The sequence below is a fragment of the Trachemys scripta genome, chromosome 1 (assembly GCF_013100865.1).
Source record: "Trachemys scripta elegans isolate TJP31775 chromosome 1, CAS_Tse_1.0, whole genome shotgun sequence".
Lineage (NCBI taxonomy): Eukaryota > Metazoa > Chordata > Testudines > Emydidae > Trachemys > Trachemys scripta.
The window spans coordinates 153,746,378-153,770,661 of NC_048298.1; the positions used below are offsets into that span (position 1 = coordinate 153,746,378).

Sequence of the window (24,284 nt, forward strand, 5' to 3'; positions counted from 1 at the left end):
GGGTAGCCATGTTAATCTGAATCGGTAAAAAGCAACAGAGGGTCCTGTGGCACCTTTGAGACTAACAGAAGTATTGGGAGCATAAGCTTTCGTGGGTAAGAACCTCACTTCTTCAGATGCAAGTCTTGCATCTGAAGAAGTGAGGTTCTTACCCACGAAAGCTTATGCTCTCAATACTTCTGTTAGTCTCAAAGGTGCCACAGGACCCTCTGTTGCTTTTTACAGATTCAGATTAACATGGCTACCCCTCTGATATTATACATTGTTCAATAGCATTCAGACAGCTAGTAGGCATGTGTGAAAATGCTTGCAAACTTCAAATGTTTTGTAATTTTTATCATGGATTTTTCATGTCAGAAAATTTGTGTTGGAAAAGTTTTCTTCATTATTAATTCCTTTAAAAAAAACATGTTTGAGTCATCCAATGAGGGAGCATAAACAGTATCATGTGAGTTTTCTGATCTGTCATACACTGTGAATAATGATAGATTTCTCTCATAAATTATTTGGTGAATACTTAAAAATAATAAATATATTCATGGAAATCAGGATTGGCTCAGAAATGAATTGTGATCAAAATATAGGGCTAAATTAGTAACGAATGTTGTTTATAATGAAAATCCAGCCGGCCCTACCAAAGAATCATGTCAGATCTTGATTTCAAGATGGAAGGATGCGAACAGAAGAAAATAAGTATGATAGACATAGAGCTTATTTGTCTGCTGTAGAAAATCAGAGAGAGGAGCTCTAGCTGGATAATCCACAGACAATTACTTTGCCATAAACGTCAAGTTATAGATTGATTGAAACAAAATGTTTTTGTATTCAAAATACATTTAATTCTGGACATTTGTGAAGATTTTCTGGCATGGCAAAACTTGGGAAAGCAGGGTCAAGGTTCCAAAAAATGGTGATAATGATGTTACTGGGAGGTTGTTGTCACCATGATCTATTTCTTTATGATGCAAAGTGTAGAACAGTCAGAACTGCCTCTGTGCTGTGCATATAAAGAACCAACTTGATTCAGTAAAGATCACTGCTAGCTGTTTCTATGTTGTGAAAATTTATTGTTTCATTAAATAGGGCCTTTAATTTGTAGGACCATTTACATTTTGAATTGATTATTGTTTAAAAGAACGGAATAAACTGCAGTTAACAAAATGACTTAATTAACCTGGCTTGATGGAGCTTTTTAAATCTCTGGCTGTCCCTTTGTCCGTGTCCTTTTTATTAATGCTTGAGATATTAATCAAGTGAACGTCTGTTGGTGTTAATGGAAGTCTTGTACACAAATTTCACCTCTGTCCCTAAATCCATAGGGAAAATAGAGCCTTTCAAAGCAGAAAATACCATACTTAATATGAGGGAGAGGGTAGGGGGGAAATCATTTAGAAGTAAAATTATTAAACTGTTTAGGAAAATATTTTGGTGTGTTTGGGCCACATCGTCCGTTTTCTTCACAAAGCCAAAGCATTACAGTGTTTTTTTATAAACAGAACACTTCAAATCATTAAAGATTATTTGAGAAAACCCTCAGCAGAGACACCAATGGGAAAGGAGGACTTGGAAAAATAAATGAGAACTCAGTGTGTGTCAGTCGAAATTGGATCAGGTTTTTCAGCTAAGGATTTCATAGCCATTAAGGATCATATTTCCCTTATGGCATATGTCAGCATCTTTAAAGTCATAAAACTTCAAACTGTCTTTTTGACAACTGACTATATTTCTTTCCTAGGCTAAGCAGCATTTTCAGGAATGTGCTGTGTGTGTTTTTCTTTTTCAAAATAGGCTCAAAGGACTTCACATAGTAGGGTTAAAAAAATAGCAAAATGATGTATACTATGATTAGATGCTCATTTTTTTCTTGTTTAAATAGAAAAAAAATATTTTCTGTACCTTGAATCTAAATACTGAAACTAGACTTAATGCCCACCAAAAAAAAAAAAAAAATCAGTCGTGACTTGATTACAGTGTATAAATATCTTCACAACGAGAAAATACAGGATACTAAAGGGCTTTTTAATCTAGCAGAAAGAGGCATTATGAGATCTAATGGCTGGAAATTAGTCAGACAAATTAGAAATAAGGCACATGTTTTTAATGGTGGTGGTGATTAACCACTGGAACAAACTACCAAGGAAAAGTGATGGATTCTCTATCTCTTGAAGTCTTTTTAGAAGATATGCTTTAGTCAAACACACATTACTGGGCTTAAAACAGGAGTAACTGGATGAAATTCTATGGCCTCTGTAATTCAGGAGGTCAGACTAATGATCTAATTGTTGCTTCTGGCCTTAAAATCTATGAATCCGTATCTATATAACAGTCAGCAAATAGACCAGGTAAAATGATGAGGTTGATAATTATAATAGTCTGGCCATATGAGGTTATATAGGTATATAATTTTACATGGACTGTTTGGTGCTGGGGTTGATCCATTCACCAGCTGGGTAGTCACTAGCACTTTTGTACTGGAGTATTGCAATGAGTACTGTGTGTTTTAATAGGCAGTGGAAATGTGATGGGGAGAGTTGGCCGTATGTGTGCTTGCACCGTGGGAGGCTAGCCCCAGAGATGAAAGTAAGCCAGTACGGGCTGGACCGGCTTCCCTGGTGGTGATTTAAAGGGCCCGGGGCTCCAGCCGCTGCGGGGAGCCCCAGGTCCTTTAAATCACTGCTGGAGCCCTGCCGCCCCCGGGTTCCGGCGGCAGGGCTCCCGTGGTGATTTAAAGGGCCCAGAGCTCCATGGTGGCTGGAGCCCCGGGCCCTTTAATTTGCCCCTGAGCCCCGGGGCTCTCAGCCATCTCTGCAGCTGGTAGCTCCGGGGTGATTTAAAGGCTCTGGGGCTCCCGGCCACAGCCAGAGCCTCAGAGCCTTTAAATATTGAAAGGCCCCTCCTCTTCTGGTTGAGGCCCTGCCCCCGCTCAGGACTCCAGCGTACTGGTAAGTCCTTTAAGTTACTTTCACCCCTGGCTAGCCTGGACTAGTGTTCCCACCAAACACAGTTGTTAATCCAAAATATGGTGTACTAAATTTGAGCCAATGGTTGCTGAGGCTGTTCTAATTCTGTTTTTGCACAGGTTTTTAATACTGCACTCATCACTTGTGTTATCTGCCATAAGATCTACTCCGTCTCATGTAGAATATCAATATTTCCTTAGGTGTGGAATAAGCAACATAACTACTGAAGATGCAACTGTTTATATGTCTCAGCTTATACAAGTTAGGAATGCATGCTACTTTTTATACCTCCTTGGAGAAGAAATCCTACATCTCAGTGGAAAATAACCAAAGTCCCACCTTTAAATTGTTGTTTTAAAAATAAGATGGGTAACATGAAGCTATTGATATTTTTTTATCTAATTTTTTAAAAAACATAAGTTGAACAAAAAAGTAGTCAGGCCCCCAAATCAGATTGCCTGGGCACAAATATGAAATGAAGGATCCACTAGACTATATTACACCCATAACAATCTGAGTATGTCTATCTCTAACATGCTAGTCAGAAATATACAGTAGAATCCTACCAATGCCTGTTCCTGCCCCTATGAAATCTGTTGGAGTTGTCATTGACTTTAACAGGAGCAAGCTGAGTCCTAGAGATTATGGTATAGAATGTCTGATTACTGTCTTTCTGATTTAATATGCTTCACTTCAAGGCTCTCTAATTCTTCCTTTATACTGCAGATAAGACAGCAGTTCCCAGGCCAAATCTTGAGGTTCTTCTTCAGTATTTACTCAGGGCCCAATTGTACTCTCCTTATGCATCTGTGGAAGGGACAATCCATGCACGAATCTCACCTCCACTAAATGGAAAGGGTGTGGGCTGCCTCTGCCCACCCATACCTCCATCTTGGCCTGCGCTCCTTAAAAGATGACTCATGAGTGCGGGGTTCCATGAAAATCTCAGAGATGCATGCTACCCCTTAGCTCCTCACACTGGTTTTCGAAGGGTTGGTAGGGGTGGGAAGATGGGGAGCAATTGAGCTCTCTTCCCTTAGGGTATGTCTACGCTACGAAATTAGGTCGATTTTAATATAAGTCGATTTTTTAGAAATTGAGTTGATACAGTCGATTGTGTGTGTCCCCACTTAAGACCATTAAGTCGGCGGAGTGCGTCCACAGTACTTACATGGAAGTCCAGTGAGTAAGAGTAACTAAAAAGTGAGTAGGCTCGTTAGATTCTGGACTACTCAAGAGGTTACTGGAGAAGTGCTGCAAAAAATATTGTTTATTTGGGTCCATTTCTTTCTTCTGTTTTGCTCCTCTCCTGCTAAGACACATAAAACATCAGCAGCTGAGGTTGGGTTAAATATTTAAAAATTTAGAATTGACAGTAAAATCTGTTTTCCATTGAAACTGGAAAGGTTCCTGTTATTCAGTGTTTTCCTTAGCTGCTTTTCAGATCAGAGATTTTGATAGTAAGAAAACAAGTGTAGCAGCTAGAGAGGTAAAGCCAGATGGGTGTAAATCCAGAGATCACAATGTAACTGGATCAGAATCTGGCCCATATACAGCAGAACAATAATTGCAACTTTGTCCAGCCTGTACTGTGAAAGCAGAGGCGCCGGGATCTTTTACTGCAGGAGAGATGTCATTTTCCTGAATGAAAAATATGGTTCTTACAAAATAAAAATACAAATTGTAGGGGAAAGAGCATTTCCAGCAGTGGGAAACAGAGGGCAAGGAGGAGAAAGTGTGAGAGTGCAAGTAAAGGTTTCTGCAGCAACCCATTTAGCCATTTTCTTTCATAGCTTTTTCAACTCTTCTTGTCAACATTCACTGACAATAGAATCTAATGAATGAAATAAGAAGGCCAAAATGTGCTCTCATTAACAATGCTTGAAATAAAGTGGGATCAAACTTTTGTGACCGAGCTAATTTGACCCAGAAGCTGCACAATTGCTGTAAGACCAAGCGTCTTTTGTATGGACCAATCAAAAATCTAGTTTGATTATAAAGTACCACATCTAATAAGAACCTACTGTGTACAGTATTCCATTTTTTTACTCCTTGCTTGTTCAAGCAAAGTTGCACAGAAATTAATGGGTCAAATTTCTCCCGATTATACTCACGTAGCTCCCTTGACTGTGCTGGGATTGCAAAAGTATAAACAAGAGCAGAATTTGGTTCAAGATTGTATATGCTCCAGTTGCTTAAATTTTGCTTGGAGGGGAGGAGGAGTTTTTGTATACAGGGAATGTACCATATGAGGCGCTCTCTGCATGAGCCTTTTAAAAACTCATGTTTTGTTGGCTCTGTGGGGCCCATCCAAAACCCAATGGAATTCATGGGAGCTTTTCCATTAATGTCAGTGCACTTTGGATCAAACCTTGTGCAGGCAGTAAAGCTCCATTGGTACTTTTGCGAGAGTAATGGGTTTAACCTAATGTCACTGGCTAGAACTTTCCCTCACCCTACAGTTGTCAACTCTTCTGCACTATGGCTGCCGTTCGCCATGCTTTTCAGTCATGTTGTATTTATACAGCTTGTGAAGGACTTTGAGATTATTTGGGATGAAAGACTGATGATAGTAATCTGAGTAATGTATCAATAGTACTAGCATTACAGAAACCCAAACTTCATAATTTACCACCAGCATCTACTGTCTGGAAACATAAGGAGTATCTTAAGAGCTATATTAGGGTGCAGAGTTCTTTCCTAAAATGAAAATGTTCCATTTCTTTTAAATTCTGCAAGTTCTAGATCTTTTATCAAACATTGTTGACATTTTGGTAAAGCAAACATTCTTCCTGAGTGGCTATAGAATCATTAAATCTTTGCATTAAGTCTCTTTAATGCAATAAACAGATGCATGCAATAACTTCATAATGTCTTGCTAGGTTTTGCAATGGAACGAACATGGTTACTGCTCCTCCTGACAATTCAGGTGCTTTCGGTGACTGCACAGTTCAATGGATATAACTGTGAGGCCAACCTACATAGCAGGTTTCCTGGTAAGTGTTAATGGGATTTTTAGAATGGGCTCTTTATTATGATTTCCAGTGGTGATTATTTTTAAGTACAAAGCTTTAATCTGTAAGAAGTCTAGAAACAGACCTTCACATTAAGGAATGTTAACTGTCTAAGTGACAATGAAATTCCTCTGGAGTTGCATGTTATGCGAATATTAATGGGGAAAAGGCCAAATTCAGTTCTGGTACAGGCAGGTGTAATTACATTGACATCACTGGGGTTTAACCCATTTATGCCCTTATATTGTATCCAGAAAGTTCACCAGAGTTAATGTTGCTAGAATGATTGCTCCCAAATTTAAAAGGATTGGCCACTTGGTATAAAACTGGGTGCAGCTAAATTCTTAGACATTTTAAACTAGAATTTTTTTACTTTTTACAATTTTTACTCTGGTAGCATAATATGGTCATTTAGTGCCCCCTTACGACAATACATTTTAAAAAAAATCTAATATTGAGGAAGCGTAAATTAGGGCTGGCACAGAGTTTTGCTATTGACTTCAGGATCCATTCCACCTATCTGTCTCCTTTCTGGTGTAGGGGGGTGGAAAAGAGGGTATGACTGGCAAAGACAGGGACATGGCAAGGCCAGACATAATGTAACTTATAAGTATCATTCATGTCAAGAACAAATCATGTCAAACCAACCAGATAGCTTTCTTTGACAAGGTAACAAGCTCTGTAGATAGGGGGGAAGTGGTAGACGTGGTATATCTTGACTTTAGTAATGCTTTTGATACTGTCTCGCATGACCTTCTCATAAACAAACTAGGGAAATACAACCTAGATGGAGCTACTATAAGGTGGGTGCATAACTGGTTGGAAAATCATTCCCAGAGAGTAGTTATCAGTGGTTCACAGTCATGTTGGAAGGGCATAACAAGTGGGGTCCCACAGGGATGGGTTCTGGGTCCAGTTCCGTTCAATATCTTCATCAATGATTTAGATGATGGCATAGAGCAGGGGTTAGCAACCTTTCAGAAGTTGTGTGCTGGGTCTTCATTTATTCACTCTAATTTAAGGTTTCGTGTGCCAGTAATACATTTTAACATTTTTAGAAGGTCTCTTTCTACAAGTCTATAATATATATCTAAGCTATTGTTGTATGTAAAGTAAATAAGGTTTTTAAAATGTTTAAAGAAGCTTCATTTAAAATTAAATTAAAATGCAGAGCCCCCCGACCAGTGGCCAGGAACTTGGCAGTGTGAGTGCCACTGAAAATCAGTTCATGTGCCGCCTTTGGCACGCATGCCATAGGCCTACCCCGGCATAGAGAGCACACTTATATAGTTTGTGGATGATACCAAGCTGGGAGGGGTCGCAAGTGCTTTGGAGGGTAGGATTAAATTTCAAAATGATCTGGACAAACTGGAGAAATGATCTGAAGGAAACAGGATGAAATTCAATAAGGACAAATGCAAAGTACTCCACTTAGGAAGGAACAATCAGTTGCATACATACAAAATGAGAAATGACTGCCCAGGAAAGAGTACTGCAGGAAAGGGATCTGGGGGTCATAGTGGATCACAAGCTAAATATGAGTCAACAGTGTAGCGCTATTGCAAAAAAAGCAAATCTCATTCTGGGATGTATTAGCAGGAGTATTATAAGCAAGACACGAGAAGTAATTCTTCCGCTCTACTCCACGCTGATTAGGCCTCAAATGGAGTATTGTGTCCAGTTCTGGGCACCACATTTCAGGAAAGATGTGGACAATTGGAGAAAGTCCAGAGAAGAGCAACAAAAATGATTAAAGGTTTAGAAAACATGACCTATGAGGGAAGATTGAAAAAATTGGGTTTGTTTAGTCTGGAGAAGAGAAGACTGAGAGGGGCCATAACAGTTTTCAAGTACATAAAAGGTTGTTAGAAGGAAGAGGGAGAAAAATTGTTCTTAACCTCTGAGGATAGGACTAGAAGCAATGGGCTTAAATTGCAGCAAGGGCAGTTTAGGTTGGACATTAGGAAAAACTTCCTAACTGACAGAGTGGTTATGCACTGGAATAAATTGCCTAGGGAGGCTGTGGAATCTCCATCATTGGGGATTTTTAAGAGCAGGTTGGACAAACACCTGTCAGGAATGGTCTAAATAATATTTAGTCCTGCCATGAATGCAGGGGACTGGACTAAATGACCTCTCAAGTTCCCTTTCACTTCTATGATTCTATGTATTGGCGAGTTTAAAAAAAATTAAAGTAAAACACTCCTGTGGTTTAGAGCAGCCCTGCAGCTGGGGTATCTGTGTTCACAGCACTGCCAAAATGACAGTATGCTATGAGAAGGTTATCTTGGGAAAAGCAATTTCATCCCTGATGTTGAGCCCGCTGAAACATAGATGTGTGTTTTTGATAACAAAATTAGAGCTCATTCTACACTGAGCAGAATTTACACTGAGCACAGGAGAGGAGAGGAGAATAGCTCCAAGCCAACTTTCTGTGCCCCTGTTCCTGGTCATCTTGGAGACAAAACAACTTAGCTAGCCACTGCACCAGATGGCATGCCCGCTATATGGTGGAGGGAAGAGAATGAGTGGCATAGAGCCAGCTTACACCATCTTTATTCCAGATGACAATTCCCCTGTGGCAGAGGGATCTTTGGCTGCCCATTTAGGCTAGGTTTAATTGGGGTTACACGGGCATAAAACCAAAGTGAAGCAGTGGAGAATCATGCCCTTTGTGTCTCAGGCCTATCTTTAATTATTATACGTGGAAGTCTGTTTCAGGCTTCTTAAATTAACCTTTTAACAATGTTGGGTGTACGCTTTCCTCTCAGTGTGTGACAAACTCTGTTAGGATAATCCTTTCCATTGCATATGCATTGAGAGGTGTATATTTGCTATTTGATACTCACGAACTACCCAAACTACTTGTATTAGTTTATTGTGCGCATCCAGAGGATGTGGTTCCCACTCTGAAAATGTCTCCGTAGCAATGGCCCTGTTGGATGTCATGTTTATGGTCTCAATGATTCCAGATAAAATTTGTTCAGTTTACCAGTAAAAAGATGCTTTTCCCCCCTACTGCCATTCTCCAAACTAACCCTGGGATGTGAGTCAAGCTGAGTTATTGTTGGTGGTGCACAAAGCCCTGCATGCTGGATCAGAGGGAGTTCCCCCAGAGCACATCTCCCCAGCAGGCAGGTGTATGAGCTCACAGGTGGGCTCACAGTCATGTCCATGTCCTGCCACATCCATCCCAGGAAAGGGGCAGTGGAGCTAAGTCCTCCAAGCCACCTAGAGAGACTGTGCAGGAAGGAACCAATCAGGAGGGGAAGTTGCAAGGGGCTATCCAATCAGAGGTTTCAGGCTAGTATAAAAGGAGCTGCAGCGCACACCTGAGTTAGGTTCTTGCTGGAGCCAGAGGAGTGCAGAGGGTGTTCCTGGCTGGCCAAAAGCAATTGCAGCACCATGGACAGCTCAGTGCTGCCAGAGACCTGGGGAGCTCTGTCTGGAGAGCTACTAGTAATAGTGTCTGTGCTGCGAACTACCAGGGTCCTTTTTTCTCATGCCTCTTTGCCTTGAGAACTTGTCTTAGGGCACGTCTTCACTACCCGCCGGATCGGCGGGTAGCAATTGATCTATCGGGGATCGACTTATCGCGTCTAGTGAAGATGCGATAAAATCAATCCCTGATCGCTCTGCCGTTGACTCCGGAAATCCACCGCGGCAAGAGGTGGAAGTGGAGTCGATGGCAGAGCGGCAGCGGTCGACTCGCCGCCATCCTCACAGCCAGGTAAGTTGACCTAAAATACGCAATTTCAGCTATGCTATTCAACTAGCTGAAGTTGCGAATCTTAGGTCGACCCCGCCTGCCCCGTAGTGTAGACCTAGCCTTAGTCCTTGCCCCTTTCAGTCAGGGCTCTCTTTCTCTCCCCCAGACTTCTCTGTCAGGAGACCCTGTACCTGGTTTTTGCGCTGATCTCTCAGGCTTTACTCTCCCAGGTATTTCTTACCTGGAGACCATGTCTGTGGTCCCTGACTCACTTGCTTCTCCTGGATTTTGGGGTCTCTGTATGCCGATCCTCTAGATGCATCACATAATCATATACTGTGTGGAGCAAGTGCTGTTTTTCAGCCTCAGTGAACCAGAGATCTTTGGTCAGCTGCTCATTCTTGAACATGAGATCCTCCAGCTCCCTTTTGGCTGCCTCCAGTTGTTTTGCCAGGTTATCCTCTCTTAGGAGGGAGCTCACGAAGCCTGCCTGTGCTACTCCACTCCCTATCCTAGTGTCCTGTTCTGTACCCCCACCCTTCTTTCACCTCCCCCCATTAGGGCGATTCTGTCTGGGCCTTTGTGCTAGTTAGCACACTGGTTATTTGAGTCTGAGTTCCAGGGCTCCATCTGTGTTCCCACTGTTCTCTCCCTCTGGGCCTGGGCCAATGCTTCCTGCAGAGCCAAGCACTGGTCCCTCTGCCCCTGGACTTCCACCTGTGCCCAGGCCAACTCCTGCTCTACTGGACCAGCTGGCTAATGACTTTTCCCTCAGGAGATGTTGGCTGCGTCCAACTCTTGTTGGCACTTCCTCAGTGGGTCCCTCACATCTGGGGTATTCTGATCTCACCTTCAGGCTCTTTTCTGGCATCTCCTTACCCTGGATCCCAGCCCTTCTGCTTTCCTTCCCAGCTGAGCTTGGACCCTTGATATCCTGGGTCACTGTCCTGGTCTTTCCCAGATGAGGGCTGAGTAACTCCCCAGTCTCTTCCCAAAATCATGGGCCATGGCAGGTCCTTGACCACACCAGCACAGTTGAGCTCTCCAGCCCAACTTCTGCTGTGGGACAGACACGGGTCTTCTGATTGTACACAGGAGACGTACTGGGAGGTGCCAATCCAGGCCAGTTGCCATCACATGGTTGTCCCACACAAAAGTGTACCCACACCCTGAGTCTACCAGACCCTTAACTATGGTTCCTCCCATCCTGACTGTCACTAGCCATGGTGGGAACACCCTGATCTTTGAAGTATACCCCCACAGATCGGTCCCACTGTAACAAGTTTAGTCACACTCCATTACTGGGCAGTTCCTTTTAATATGCCTATGCTGGCCACACCTGTAGCAGACTATCGGGTCTCCTAGCTCCTTCCCACAAGTACTTCCTATAGGCTGCAGAGCTTCTTGGACCCCTTGCTGTTGCAGTGCAACCCCTAAGTCTAGAAGCCTTCAGGCTTTTCCCCCTTGTGAGCTTATGGACCACCAGTTCCATCACCAACTGGGTTCCTGGGTGTGGCATGACCCAGCCACCTCTGTATCCACTCCTGCTGGCTGGAGTGGATCTCCTGCCATCACTGCTGTGCTGCAACCTGAGCTTCCTGTTTCAGCAGGTTCTCCATCAATTGCATCAGCAGGGCCTGGGTCCGCTTCTGTTGCATAGCAGCCCCCGGCAGCTGCTGGCCTTCCACCCACTGGTGAATCACCTCTTCCATAGTCATGCCCCTTGTTGATCAGGGTTGGTCTGAAAGATCACCACTTCTGATACCAAATATAATGGTGTGGCACCCACCTGTCGAGAGCACCCATTCTGGTCAGGTGTGTCTGCAGTCTTTAAACAGTCCCAGCCCTGATATTGAGCCATACCCCCAGAGCTTCCTCCCTGGAGGCAATGGTTTTGCCCTCTGTGGGCCCTTCTGGCCTCAGGTCTCCACTGGGCCACTAAGTAGTTCAGATCCCCTTCTGAGGGTTTATTATTGTTCAATTGTAGGTCACTTCCCCAGTGGCCTATGGTGGGGGTGGGGGGTGGAGTGGACCTGGCCCATCCATTACTCTGGGTCCCAGCCCAGGCACCCTGAGAATATCAGCCATGTGCTGCTCTGTCTCTTTAACAAAACTGCTTTCAGTTCCCTGTGCCACTTCCCCGCATCCCCAGCCTTCACCGATGTTTCACCCTTACCTCAGGGCTCTTATATGTTCATCCCCTGAAGCCATCCAGGAGCTCTTCCTCACTCCCCTGGTCCCTGCCAGCCCTGAGCTGTCTGTAGTGCTGTAGTTCCCTTTGGCCCGTCAGGAGCAACCTCTGTACTCCTCTGGCTCCAGCAAGGACCTGACTGTTGTCTGCAATACAGCTCCTTTTATATTAACCTTAAACCCTCTACTTGGTTAACCCCTTGCAACTTTGCCTCCTGATTGGCTGCTTTCTTCACAGTCTCTCTAGGCAGCTTGGAGGACTTAGCTCCACTGCTTCTTTCCTGGGATGGGTGTGGTAGGACCCTGAGGCCTCCAGCAGAGGGCCTCTGGGCCTACTCCACCCATCACATTGTGAATACATATACAGAACAGATATATGTTATGCAGTGAAGCTGATGTAGTTCTGTTTTGTGGGGTTCATGGACATCACTGTGAGCTCATACACCCACCTGCTGGAGAGATGTGCTCTGTGGGAACTCCCTCTGTCCCAGCATGCAGGGCTTTGGCACAGCTTATGGGCTTGACATGGGTATGGATCATGGAGCCTCTGGCCTGCCTCTTCTCAGACGAGGTGAGTAGGGGGAATGGATGTGCCACCAAGACTATTGCAATGATGAAGGTGTGACAGCTGTCCCCGAGCCTTAGTATGGTAGAGATTACCATTTGTTCCACATGCAGAATTTCCCTTGATGTTTCTTGCTTGGAATTCCCCATTGGCAAGTGCAGAATTTCCAACTGAGAACTGCCCTGCAGATTCCAGATGAGGTTTTGTTCCTGAAAGTTGTTTTGCACAAAAATAATGAAGAAAGGTTGGCAAATATATGCAAGTTTGGCTTCTGCAGCTGTAAACAAAAGAAATAAAATCTCCCTAAAGCAAAATCAGAAAAGCAGCAGTAGCAGCCTATCCATTTTTCATTTGATTATGTTTTTATCATTTATTGCTGGGGTGGCATCTTGCACACCTGTGGCGTTGCATAAATAATCTCACACAATTTTGATTTATGCTGTTTGAAGGTTGATTCCAAGCTAAGGCTTGAACTAGTCTGTTGGATAGAAAAAAAAGTGTTATTCTGATGAACTGAAAATCATATACCTTAATATTTGAAGACGAGAACTTTGTAGCACAGACTAAATTTTGCTGGCTAAGTTCTGTCAGCTAGGGGTGTGAAAAAAATAATCACTCCCTTTCGCTGAGATAGCTATGCTGGCAAAACCGCCAGTGTAGACCCAACAATGTTTAAAAGTCAAGGTTGATTTTTCAAATTATACTTTCAAGGATGCTTTACTTACATAAAAATGATATTATTCTTTGGTAACCCTAGAAAAGTTAGCATTGAAATGTAGGACTGAAATTCATTTACCCATTGAAGTCTTCAGTGTCATCTTCATCTACGGCGATATATTATCATACTGATCCTTGTCCATGCTGCACTTGGATGTTTTCCTACAAGGGAGGCTGCTCGCCAAACATTTGCAGGGTGGTGTGCATCTGGTCTTTGGACATGAACATTTAATTAGCTGAAGGATTGATTCATGAGGGCAAAGTATTTGACAGATGGCTGGTGTGATCAGCTCATCCTCCAAGACCCATCCATGCCCAATAGGGGAGGGTAGTTTTGGATGCACTCGATCATCCTGCAGCCATTCCATTGCTTGATAATCTGCCCTCTTGGTAAGGGACATACAGTGATTCTGTGCCCCAGCAGCCTGCATAAAAATAAAATCTTGTGGAAGTTTTGGGTAGAGTCTTACAAAGAGCACTAGAACATCTGTGTCTTGTGCAAAAATCCAGAGTTTAGCCGCACTTCTCTCTCTGGCACTGATAGCAGGCAAGATCATTTTAGTGTCAGCCTCCTCATGGAAATGACAAAGAAATTCCACTGAGCAGTGCAAGACAGCAGCTTCATTATGCTATGCAATGGTGAAACCCTTCAAGCAATTCTTCACAATCTGGAGCATTTCTCTTGCCAGATATATGCTTAACTCATCCTTCATGTGAGTATGGGACAGTAGCTTCTCCATTGTGACATTGGAGATGTTTATGGAGTCAAACATTTTATATTGCACAAGTGTAATACCATGGAGTCTCTTCTTTCTGGTAATATTTTTAATTGATTCCTCTGCATACATGTCAAATAAGAGGTGGACTTCATCATAGGTCCAGTATTTTCTCTGTAGCCTCATAATGAAGTGATCAGCCAACTCTCGGCAAGTGTTAACAGTTTCTGGTTTGTTGAGAGCTTTTACTTCAGCTGTGTCATCTAGATTGCTACACTGAAAGGCCTCTGCTGGCATAAAGTACTGGTCATACTGTCAGTAGATGCTGGCTTAGGAAGACCGTGCAAGAAGTGCATGTTTACTGTTCACCTAGCAAACATGCATTGTTCTGTCGCATTCAAACATCAATTTGGTACCATGGAGAACTCGTACTTGACCTATGTGAGACTTTGGGAAACATCGCAAAGAGATCTTGACGTGATCAGGAGATGAGCAAACAATGTCCTGTCTGTAGTCAGCTCTGTAATAGTCCCTGCCACCATCATTCTGAATGTCTTCTTTGCATTAGAGCACAGCTTTAGGCTGTTCTTCTTGATTCTGTAGATTTTTATGAATCAAATGACACCTCCCTTACCTTCCTGTCTTGCCCACGCAGGGGCGGCTCTGTGTTTTGCTGCCCCAAGCATGGCAGTCAGGCGGCTTTCAGTGGCGCAGTCCACTGGTCACGCAGATTCGGCGGCATGCCTGTGGGAGGTCCGCCGGTGCCGTGCCTTCAGCATCCCCCGACGCCGAATTGCCGTCGAAACTGCGGCACCGGTGGACCTCCCGTAGGCATGCCGCCGAGGGCAGCCTGACTTCCGCCCTCACAGCGACCAGGAGGCCATCCCCCCACGGCTTGCCGCCCCAGGCACGCGTAGGGTAACCAGATGACAGAGGTGAAATATCGGGACGCGGGGGGGGAGGGGGGGCGGGGGAATGACAAAAAAAAAAAAACCCAAGCCGGCGGTGGAGCAAAACAAAAAAACAAAAAAACCCACCAGAGCACAGGAAAAATTGGTGGGGGCTGAGAACCCACTGGCAGTTCCATGCCCCCCCCACACACCATCTTGCCTCCATCTCCACCTCCCCCCTCGGGGTGGGGGCGGAGCACACAGAGCCCCCCCCCAGCCAGAGGGACCTGCCAGGGGGCCAGGTGAGTCCCAGCAGTGCTAGCCTTACCTGGAGCGGCTCCCAGGAAGCATCCAGCAGGCAGGTCCCGTCCCTCTGGCTCCTAAGGTTGTGCAGGTTGGGTCGACGGGAGCGGGGGTCTCTCTGCCCGCTGCCGGCTGCCGGTGCCTACAAGCCCCGCCCCTGCAGCATGCAGCAGAGACCTCCCCACCGCCTCTGTGCGTGCCTGGGGAGTGGGGCTGCAGCACTCTGCATGCTCCTGCCGGCCGGCGGGCGGGTGGGTGCCGGGAGTTCAGCTGCACTGCCCCAGGGCCCAGGAAGAAGAGGTGAGCGGCGCCGGCAGCACCGGCTTGCATCCTCCACCAAACTGTCCCCCGATATCGGGACAAAGTACATCCCGACCGATGTAAGGTCAGGATGTGGGACAAGTCCCCTAAAATCGGGACTGTCCTGATAATATCGGGATGTCTGGTCACCCTAGGCACGCGCTTGCTGCACTGGTGCCTGGATCCGCCTCTGTGCCCACGGAATTACATGTGCTCTCAGACTAAACAGCTGTCTTTGGGTTGAAAGCACAGTTGCCAACTTTCACGTGGTAAATAAGCACCCCGACTTTCACAATAAGCCCAAAATCAAGCTAATCCCATTTCAAAACAAGGCCAAAACAAGCCTATCCCTAAGAACCCCAACACTCTATGTGACTAGATTGCCCCAGCGTGCAGTCTGGGACTGTGGTGGGCCCGCTGTGCACCCCTGACTCTCTCCCCCCTTTGCCCCTGCTTGCCCCCCCTTGCCCTTGCTTGCCGGGAACCGATAAAAAAAAAAAGAAGCAACAAGCTACAACAAGCAGCAAGCTACAAGCCAAACAAGCTACAAGCCAAAAACTAGCCAACAAGCAACTCACAAGCCAATTAAGCCAAAAACAAGCCCAATTTCTGCATTTTTAACATGGGGTTGGCATGTCTGGTTGAAAGGCTCAAATCTTCAATTCAGATGTTTCTCTCTCTCTCTTCTCAGAAATGACCAGAGAGCAGTAGACCTCAAAAACCATCTTGATGAAAACTTCGTCAAAACAGATAATCTCTTCAAAATGTTCTGGCTTTGTCAAAGCCGAATATTTTGATTAAATTTTATGGCATCTGAAGTGTTCCAACTAGCTTCCTTAGTCTACTTTTAATTCAGTTGCTTCTAAGGCAAACTTTTGGCAGCATATGGAAGTGTGCCTGAATAAAACTGAGCTAAGAATCTCCCTGGATGTGGGTCATACTGTTCTGAATCTATATCTATGAATATATATGCCCCTCAATACACAGTATCTGAGCACTTTGCAGTCAATGTATTTATCCAACAAACACTCCTGTGAGGAAAGACAGTGCTATTATCCCCATTGTATAGCTGGGGGACTGAGGCACAGAGACTAAATAACTTGCCCTAGGTCACATGGGAAGTCTGTGGCACAGCAGGGACTTGAATGCAGGTCTCCCAAGTCCCAGGCTAGCACCACTAGACCATCCTTTTTCTCTGCTCCTGTTGTTTATGAATAACACAAAGGACATGCATGTTGCAGTGGGAGTGTGAAAAATTTGTAAATTAAACCCACACATGTAAATTGCTAATGTTCAGTGTCATAAATTCAGTAGGAACGAGCCTGAATTAGAGCATTCAGGGAGAGGTGGTAGGGGTATTTGCCTCTGGGTTCAGACTCATCTCTAACATCTGTACTCTGTTTTTGTGTTGCAGAATGGGAAAATTATACAAGAGTAACCCTAGGTACAGTGACAGGGAAAAACTTGGTATTGGGAAAGGCCAGATTGTTATAATATAATCCAGAGGTAATAAATATATAATTAACAGAGCTAGGGCACTGCTCCTCTTAAAGTCAGTGGGAGATTTGAAAATGACTTTAAAGGTAAAGTAAAAGCACACTTCAAAAGTTGGTAGGAGTGAGGGTGAACACTTTTATTTTGCATGTACATTTGGCTGGTGGTAACACTGCAGGATAAACTTAATGGCACATTCCTGTTGCTATGTCCTCTTTTCCTGCTGCCCCTCCTCCTTCAATATAACTGGAATGAGTGACTTGTCACCCATATCTACTGAAGGCAAAGGGCCTGATTTTTCTCATACCTTTGTCAGTTGGGGAGTAATTCCACGGAACTCAACAGAATTGCATAAGCTTATGTGTGAGGAAAATCCGAGCCCGTCAGCCCAACTCCTCCTACTTGCCTCCCACACCCATTTCTGCCCAGTGCTTAATGTCTAATGTGTAGAGCAGGACAGAGTTTGGCCTGTTAGATACTGTATTTGATTATTTTTTCTTTAATGCCACCATTTAAGGCTGCATGTAGTGTTGCTGTAGCTGTGCTGATCCCAGGATATTAGACACCCACCTTGTCTCACTATTAAGGCTATCTAAATGAAATTGCCTGGGCTTCTGTTGCATGGGGAAGAACCAGTGCATTGTAATGGAGATTCATTTCCTTCTGCTGTGGCAAATGCAGCACAACAATTTATTTGAGCAGTCGTAATGGTATAGTATTGACTGAAGTTATTCTGCCATTTTTAATAGCACTAAATCATTAAGCAAATGCAAGAAACTAGTTGTTGTTTAAAGGAGTAATGCCTGCATTTAACCAGCTGAAAAATGTCTTTTTGTAGAGCATTGAAAAAAATGTTTAATAGTGTGCAGTCAGGAATGCGTCTGAAGACAAAAGCTACATTATCTTGCACTGAAGCTAAAGATAACTATCACTTGTTCCTCTAGCCCAGGGGTTCTCAAACTGGGGGTTGGGACCCCTCAGGGGGTCATGAGTTCATTACATGGGGGGTCGCGAGATGTCAGCCTCCACCCCAAACCCCGCTTTGCCTCCAGTATTTAAATATGTAAAAAAGTAGTTTTAATTTATAAGGGGAGGTTGCACTCAGAGGCTTGCTATGTGAAAGGGGTTACCACTACAAAAGTTTGAGAACTACTGCTCAAGCCTGTTGTGATGTGTACATTTTTTTCACTGAAGATCACAAGAGTCTTCAGGACTTTCAAACACAAGGCCATTCTTCATCTAAAAATGTTTGGAACAGAAAGATGTGACTAGCTCTAATTGCCATTTTCTAGATGTTTTGTATTCAAGATGTTACAATGTGCAGTATGGTAAATCTCCAACATACTTCACTGTATTGATCACTATCTCTCACAAGCCAACTGATTTGTATTAATGCTAACGCTGAGTGTTCTTAAAAAGGAAAGTTTCAGAACAGTCATAATGAATTACTCTTATAAACTGTTGATTGCACTTCAGTCCTTTAACTGTCCTGTTTGAGCCTGTACTTGGCACCTGAAGTGGACTCTATCCTGCCTCAGATAAGCACTCTCAGCTTCTATGAGAGTTGTACAGTTGCAATGGAGGGCAGAATTCAGCTCCCTGAATTTCTATGGAAATCAGTGGGAATTACCAATGTGTTTACACAATGCCTAGCACAATGGTGTCATGTTCCACAAAAAATAAGGGCTTCAGGATCAGGCCCTATACATTTAACCTTTTGCCCATTTGTATCCCTTGGCATTCTCTCAGTTTATCAATGAGATTATGATTTATTTAATGGTGAGATTTTGGGTAATCACTTAAATTCCATGGTAGATTATATTGCCAAGTATTTTAGTTCTGATTCTTCGTCAGCCTAGTTAAAGAACAGATTAGTGAGGTTTTTACTTGATAACACAATACAGATCAAATCCTCTGACAATAGTATGAAGAGTGATTTGATAGATCTGTAGAATATAACCAGACTAACTGATGTAGGAGTCATCCTAGCATTCCTACATAGTTGTCAAATGAAATCCCAGTTCTTACATTTGCTTTTCCTGTATTTTCCTTACAGCTGAACGAGATATCAGTGTCTACTGTGGAGTACAGGCAATTACTATGAAGATTAATTTTTGCACAGTTCTTTTTTCTGGTTATTCTGAAACAGATCTGGCCCTGAATGGGAAACATGGGGACGCTCACTGCAAGGGGTTTATAAATAACAACACCTTTCCAGCAGTGGTCATTTTCATCATCAATCTCAGCACTTTGGAGTCCTGTGGAAGCACTCTAGTGGTAAGGCAAGATCACTGACAGATTGTATAATCGCTAGTAGTGCCTAGAATAGAGTGTGGGGGGTACTCCAGCATTGTATCCTTTACAAAAACCTCTGAAACAGTCTTATACACTTAGTAAAATAGTTCACTACACAAAAATTTGCTTTTTCAAAGAAATGGATAGCTCATCAATTTGAGTGCTAATAAGAAGCCAAGGACGAGGATATACTGGTAGACAACAACTTTATTCTTATAGAGCTAGCTGGGAATTTTCCTTCAAAAGGCTTTTTCACTGGAAAATGCAGTTTCTTCACAATCAAAACTTTCTGCAGGAACGGTTCAATTTTGTGTAAATTTTCCAAATTTCCGTCTGGAAAAATGAAACAAATATTTTATTTAGGTTGATTTTTCATGGGAATTGTAATTCAAGCTCCCTGACTGATCTACATTTCCCATGGCACAACATAGTCTGCCCTCTGAGTGGCATGGTGCATCATAGGATGTGTGTGCAGGTTCATCATGGGAGTTGTAATCTGGCCAGGAATCCTGACCCTGAGTGGAGAATGGAGACATCAGGTATCTGAACTACAGCTCCCAAGAGGCACCACTATTGGGAAATGGTGTGTCATGCTGAATTGACCTGAAACAAATGCTTTGCCGTTTCTGAATCAAATGTTTTTAGAACTTCTCATTTCAATATTTGAATTTTTCATCCGATTTCAGGACAAAAATAAACATTGAAACATTGGAATTTCCCACAGGAAGGAAATTCAGATTCTCAGCTCTAATTCTTATTTAGTATACTGCGAGTGTATGTACCACAACTTCTGCTGGATGGTGTAAGACCTGCTCAAATGTCTGATTTATGTTGCTCTGTAGTGGTTGGTCAGCAGAAGGATGGAAGCCTTAATAGTGCTAACAACTAGTTGAGATTCTCTTTTAGCGGAAGGGGTAAATACTTGTGTTTCTAGAGCCAAACATCTTAGACTTGATATGCTGTGCAGCATAAATGACAGCTATGATATCTGGCTGTGTGCAGACAGCCACAGATTTGTTATACTCAGATTGTCACTTAAGGCAAGATTCTGGTACCTTTTTGCAGCGCTGTAATATAATTAACTTTAATGGAGTTACTCCTAATTTACACCAGTGTGAATGAGAGCAGAATCAGGCCCTCAGTCTTCTAAACTGTTGTATCCAACAATGCCTCAATCTGTGGGGCAAGCCCAGATTTTAGACTTGAATTTCCTTTTATCCTTTAAGAATTGTTGTTCAACTTTTCGCTATAGGTAGAATCTCTGCAGTATGCTTTCAGATGTAAGGTGGGGCTTTCTGGCACACACAGGGATGGTCTGGGTCACTGAAGATGCCAAAATCTTTATTAAGTAATTTACAAAAGAATAACAATTTATAATATTTTGCCAGGTTGCCATTTATAGCCAGAGTTGGTAATGACACTTAAACTTAAGTTGTCCTAGCACTTTCTGTTATATGTCCCTGTTTTCAGTTGCTTATAAGTTTGCCAAAGTGTTCAGGCTGAAACTTTCTATGTGCATTCTCTGTCTCAGACTGAATTTTCTTTTTAAAGATTGAGCAAAAATAGTTCAGTTGTTCCCAAGGGTAAGGTTAGGAAAAATGCGTAGTGTTGCCAATGCTAAAAAAACCCTAAACTGTGTGGTTTTTATATTTTTTAAAAAGAGCTCTACCCCCTCCATAGTTTGGAGCAAGGTCTTGAAATTTGGCAGATAGCTCTAGGGTCAGATAAATGTCTTTTGCTGTCCCCATGAAAATTACCCAGATTGGGCAAAATTATAAGCCTCTGAAAATTGCCATTTTGACATGTTCATAGACCGTGTTGGAAATTTGCTGTTAAAATCTCCGAACATTCCGATTGTTCTGTGCAGGCTCTCATTCCCTTTGGAGCTCCCTATATAGCAAATTCTCTGAATGTGTGCTCACGCCCTGCAGGGCTCCCTATGTGTATCCCTATGTGCAAAGACAAAGCAACACCTGGGGGGGGGGGAACAATAGCAACCCACCACCCACAACCCCTATGGCTTAGGAGTGCTGGGCTGTGAGTCAAGAAGAGACCATGAATACTGATCTTAGCTCTTCCATTCACAGGTGTTAATATACCACACATTTCATAGCCTTTATTGCTAAGCAAGACTCATACCTCTACTTCATGAGGGAGGGAGGCATCCTTCATTTTACAGATGGCGTAATTGAGAGACTGTACTTCTGGAAAGGCCGGGAATAGAACACAGAACTCTAATGTGGTAGACTCCCTTGACAGCCTCTTAACCACAGCAGCTTTCAGAATTAATGTGACATTTGTGTGCTAGGCTGTACTGTCTGTAACCTCTAGGCCACTCTCTCTCCCACAGCCAGGAACAGAACCTAGGAATCTGGATTCCCAACATTTTTCTGCTGTCTAGCAAATGGTTATGTACACCACTGGCAAAATGTACAGGGAATAAGAGCCTACTATTGCTACCAGGTTTTCCTTTAGTTCAAGAAATCAAGTTGTGCTATGAATCTAAAAGTCCTGGGTTCAAACCCTGATGAACTACCCAGGTGTGCAGTGGGCAGCATGATTTGATAAATTCCTGTTTTTTCCCAGTTTTTCTTTTTTTAAAATATAGGAGATTACATACAAAAACTACATGAAAACAATGCAAAATCAAGCAACAATTAGGTAACGCCACAGTTAATCTCATGCAAGCTCAATGTGACCTGTTGTGTACATGCATTATAAAATTACATATTCACATACTATTTTCTCCACATGACCATTAACTCACATAGTACATGAGACATATGGTGAATGAATCAGTGGGTTGCAGGAAGAGAACGGATGTTCACCTGTCATTTTGAAGGCATTGGATGGGGACCCAGGAGAGCTGGGTACTATTTCTGTGTCAACCACATACTTATGTGATGTTGAGCAAATCAGTCATAATTCAGACATGCCAGGGGGCTGAATTAAGGTTACACAGGCAACTTTAATTGTGGCATTGTCTAAATATTGAATGGTTGAATTTGCAGCATTGGCATTCTTTTAACTTAGTTTTTGTGTGAGTAATTTATCATATATAGATATGCATCTCTGTACAGACAGACACAAGCATTGACCAGAAATTCAATTGTTCGGCTTGAATTGCTTTACTGTCTCATTAATATCACTTTAAAAATACTAAAACTCTCCCATTTCCATCATCTATTATGTGATTTGGAATCCTTCACAAGCCAACATACCAGTAGTGGCCACGCATCATTTCAGTGTGTGGGATTCTTTGTAAAATAACTTTGTTTTCAAGTATTAAAAGCTCCAATATTTTGTTACCTTTCAAACTGAAAAGAACTGCTTCTTCAGCTCCCCTCCCCCACCCCCCAGTGATCCATGGGAATTCATCAGGAATGGTCAGAGAAAATGCCCATCTGAAAAATTATTCATAGAACCTCAGGACATTCCAGATCTGTGTTTTAGGCGCTATGGTGAGCCATATTTTGCATTCAATCAGACCCCTGTAATCCCAATTGACTACAGGCTCTGCAGGTAAAATAGAAAACAGAATCTGATTTAGTAAGCCCAATTCATCCCTGATGTACTGAAGGAAGTTACACCAAAGATGAATTGGGCTCAAAGTGGCAGAATTTTTCAATGTGTTTGTATTTTTCTCTCTCTCTCTCTCTCTTGTTATGTGCTTAATCTTCTGGTAATGTCTGTTTTCATACCTTCCTCAATAGGTATCCTCCGTTCCAGGCATCAATGCATATGGGAATGTATCAGTGGTACAGATAGGTAATGTTTCAGGCTACATAGATACGCCAGATCCACCAACGATTATCAGCTACTTACCAGGGCTTCTGTACAAATTTAGCTGTAGCTACCCCTTGGAATATTTGGTCAACAATACACAGTTGGCTTCGTAAGTATGCTTTTCATTCATTCATATATATTTATATGTATAAGGGTGAGGGTATCTGTCTCCATGCATCTGCACACCCCAACATTTATCTCGTGCTAAAATCGTGCTCTTGTACTGATGGTGAAAAAAGTAAAACCAAGATTGTGGGAAGAAGTGGCAGGGCGAAAGGGGAGATTGAAGAAAGAAGAAAAGTTTACTAGAGGATCTGTATAATAAAATAATTTACCAAAAGCTACTGTAATTTGTTGCCTGACTAGTATAAAAATTTGCCTTCTAAATGCATGTGGTTTTAAGACCGAATAGTACCTGCATACATATTTTAAATTTCCCATGCAATATAATTTTTTTGTGTAGGGTAATCTTTGAATATGTAGTGCAAGGAAACACATTTTCAATGAGCAGACACACTACATCATGGAGAACTGGTTCTTTTATGCCATTTTGCCTTTCTGTTAATTATTTGCCTGATTCATATTTTTAATAGCCTCCATTACTTCCAGTAAAGTTAAGGTCCTGTCATTGTCTCCACTATAAATTCCTATTTTCAGAGTCTTCTAACACAAACCTTAAAAAAATCACTCCTTATGATGTGTCTCAAGAACTGAAATAGGAAAACACAAGCAAAAACAAACAAACAAACAAAACCCTTAAACAGTTTCTGGTTTCTAAATCTCTTTTAGGTCATCAGCTGCTATTTCTGTAAAAGAGAACAATGGGACATTTATCAGCACTCTGAGTTTGCTGCTTTACAACGTAAGTATAAAATTAGTAAACAATTTATATGGAATATTCTCTGAATTACATGGCTGCAGCTCTCATTGACAGAGCAGAATTAGGCTCCTTATGTGTTCATTATGTTCTATTTTCCCCGGAAGGGAAGCAGGCCTTTCATACAGTTGTCATTCATCTAATTATTATCTTGTGCTTGTCCTTTTTGTTTTGTTTTGTTTGGAATGTACCTGTTGTCTCTCTTCTTAGTTTCTGCCCTGAATGACCTACCATCTCTCTTCTTTTATTCTGCGTTTGCACAGCGCCTAGCGCAATGGGGTCCTGATCAACAATTAGGGCCTCCAGACCCTATGGCAGTACAAATTATAATAAGTGATGCACTAGAATTCATATCTATTGCATATTGTACCTGCATATTATATCTATTCTAAATATAATCTTATAACAATATTGATATGTTAAGTTTCTCACAAACATGTAAATTCAAGCCTTGTCCCAGTATGTTGA

At 42.7% G+C, this 24,284-nt stretch overlaps 1 protein-coding gene across 1 annotated transcript in view; it reads left to right on the plus strand.

The window, feature by feature from the left end:
• The window catches only part of ZPLD1 (zona pellucida like domain containing 1), a 45,047-nt gene that overhangs the window by 5,053 nt on the left and 15,710 nt on the right, over nt 1-24,284 (plus strand). The window contains exons 3-6 of the mRNA XM_034790416.1: nt 5,843-5,956; nt 18,915-19,135; nt 22,867-23,048; nt 23,729-23,801. Of these exons, the coding sequence (XP_034646307.1) occupies nt 5,851-5,956; nt 18,915-19,135; nt 22,867-23,048; nt 23,729-23,801 (582 nt within the window). The 5' untranslated portion in view covers nt 5,843-5,850. The remainder of the gene's footprint in view (nt 1-5,842; nt 5,957-18,914; nt 19,136-22,866; nt 23,049-23,728; nt 23,802-24,284) is intronic.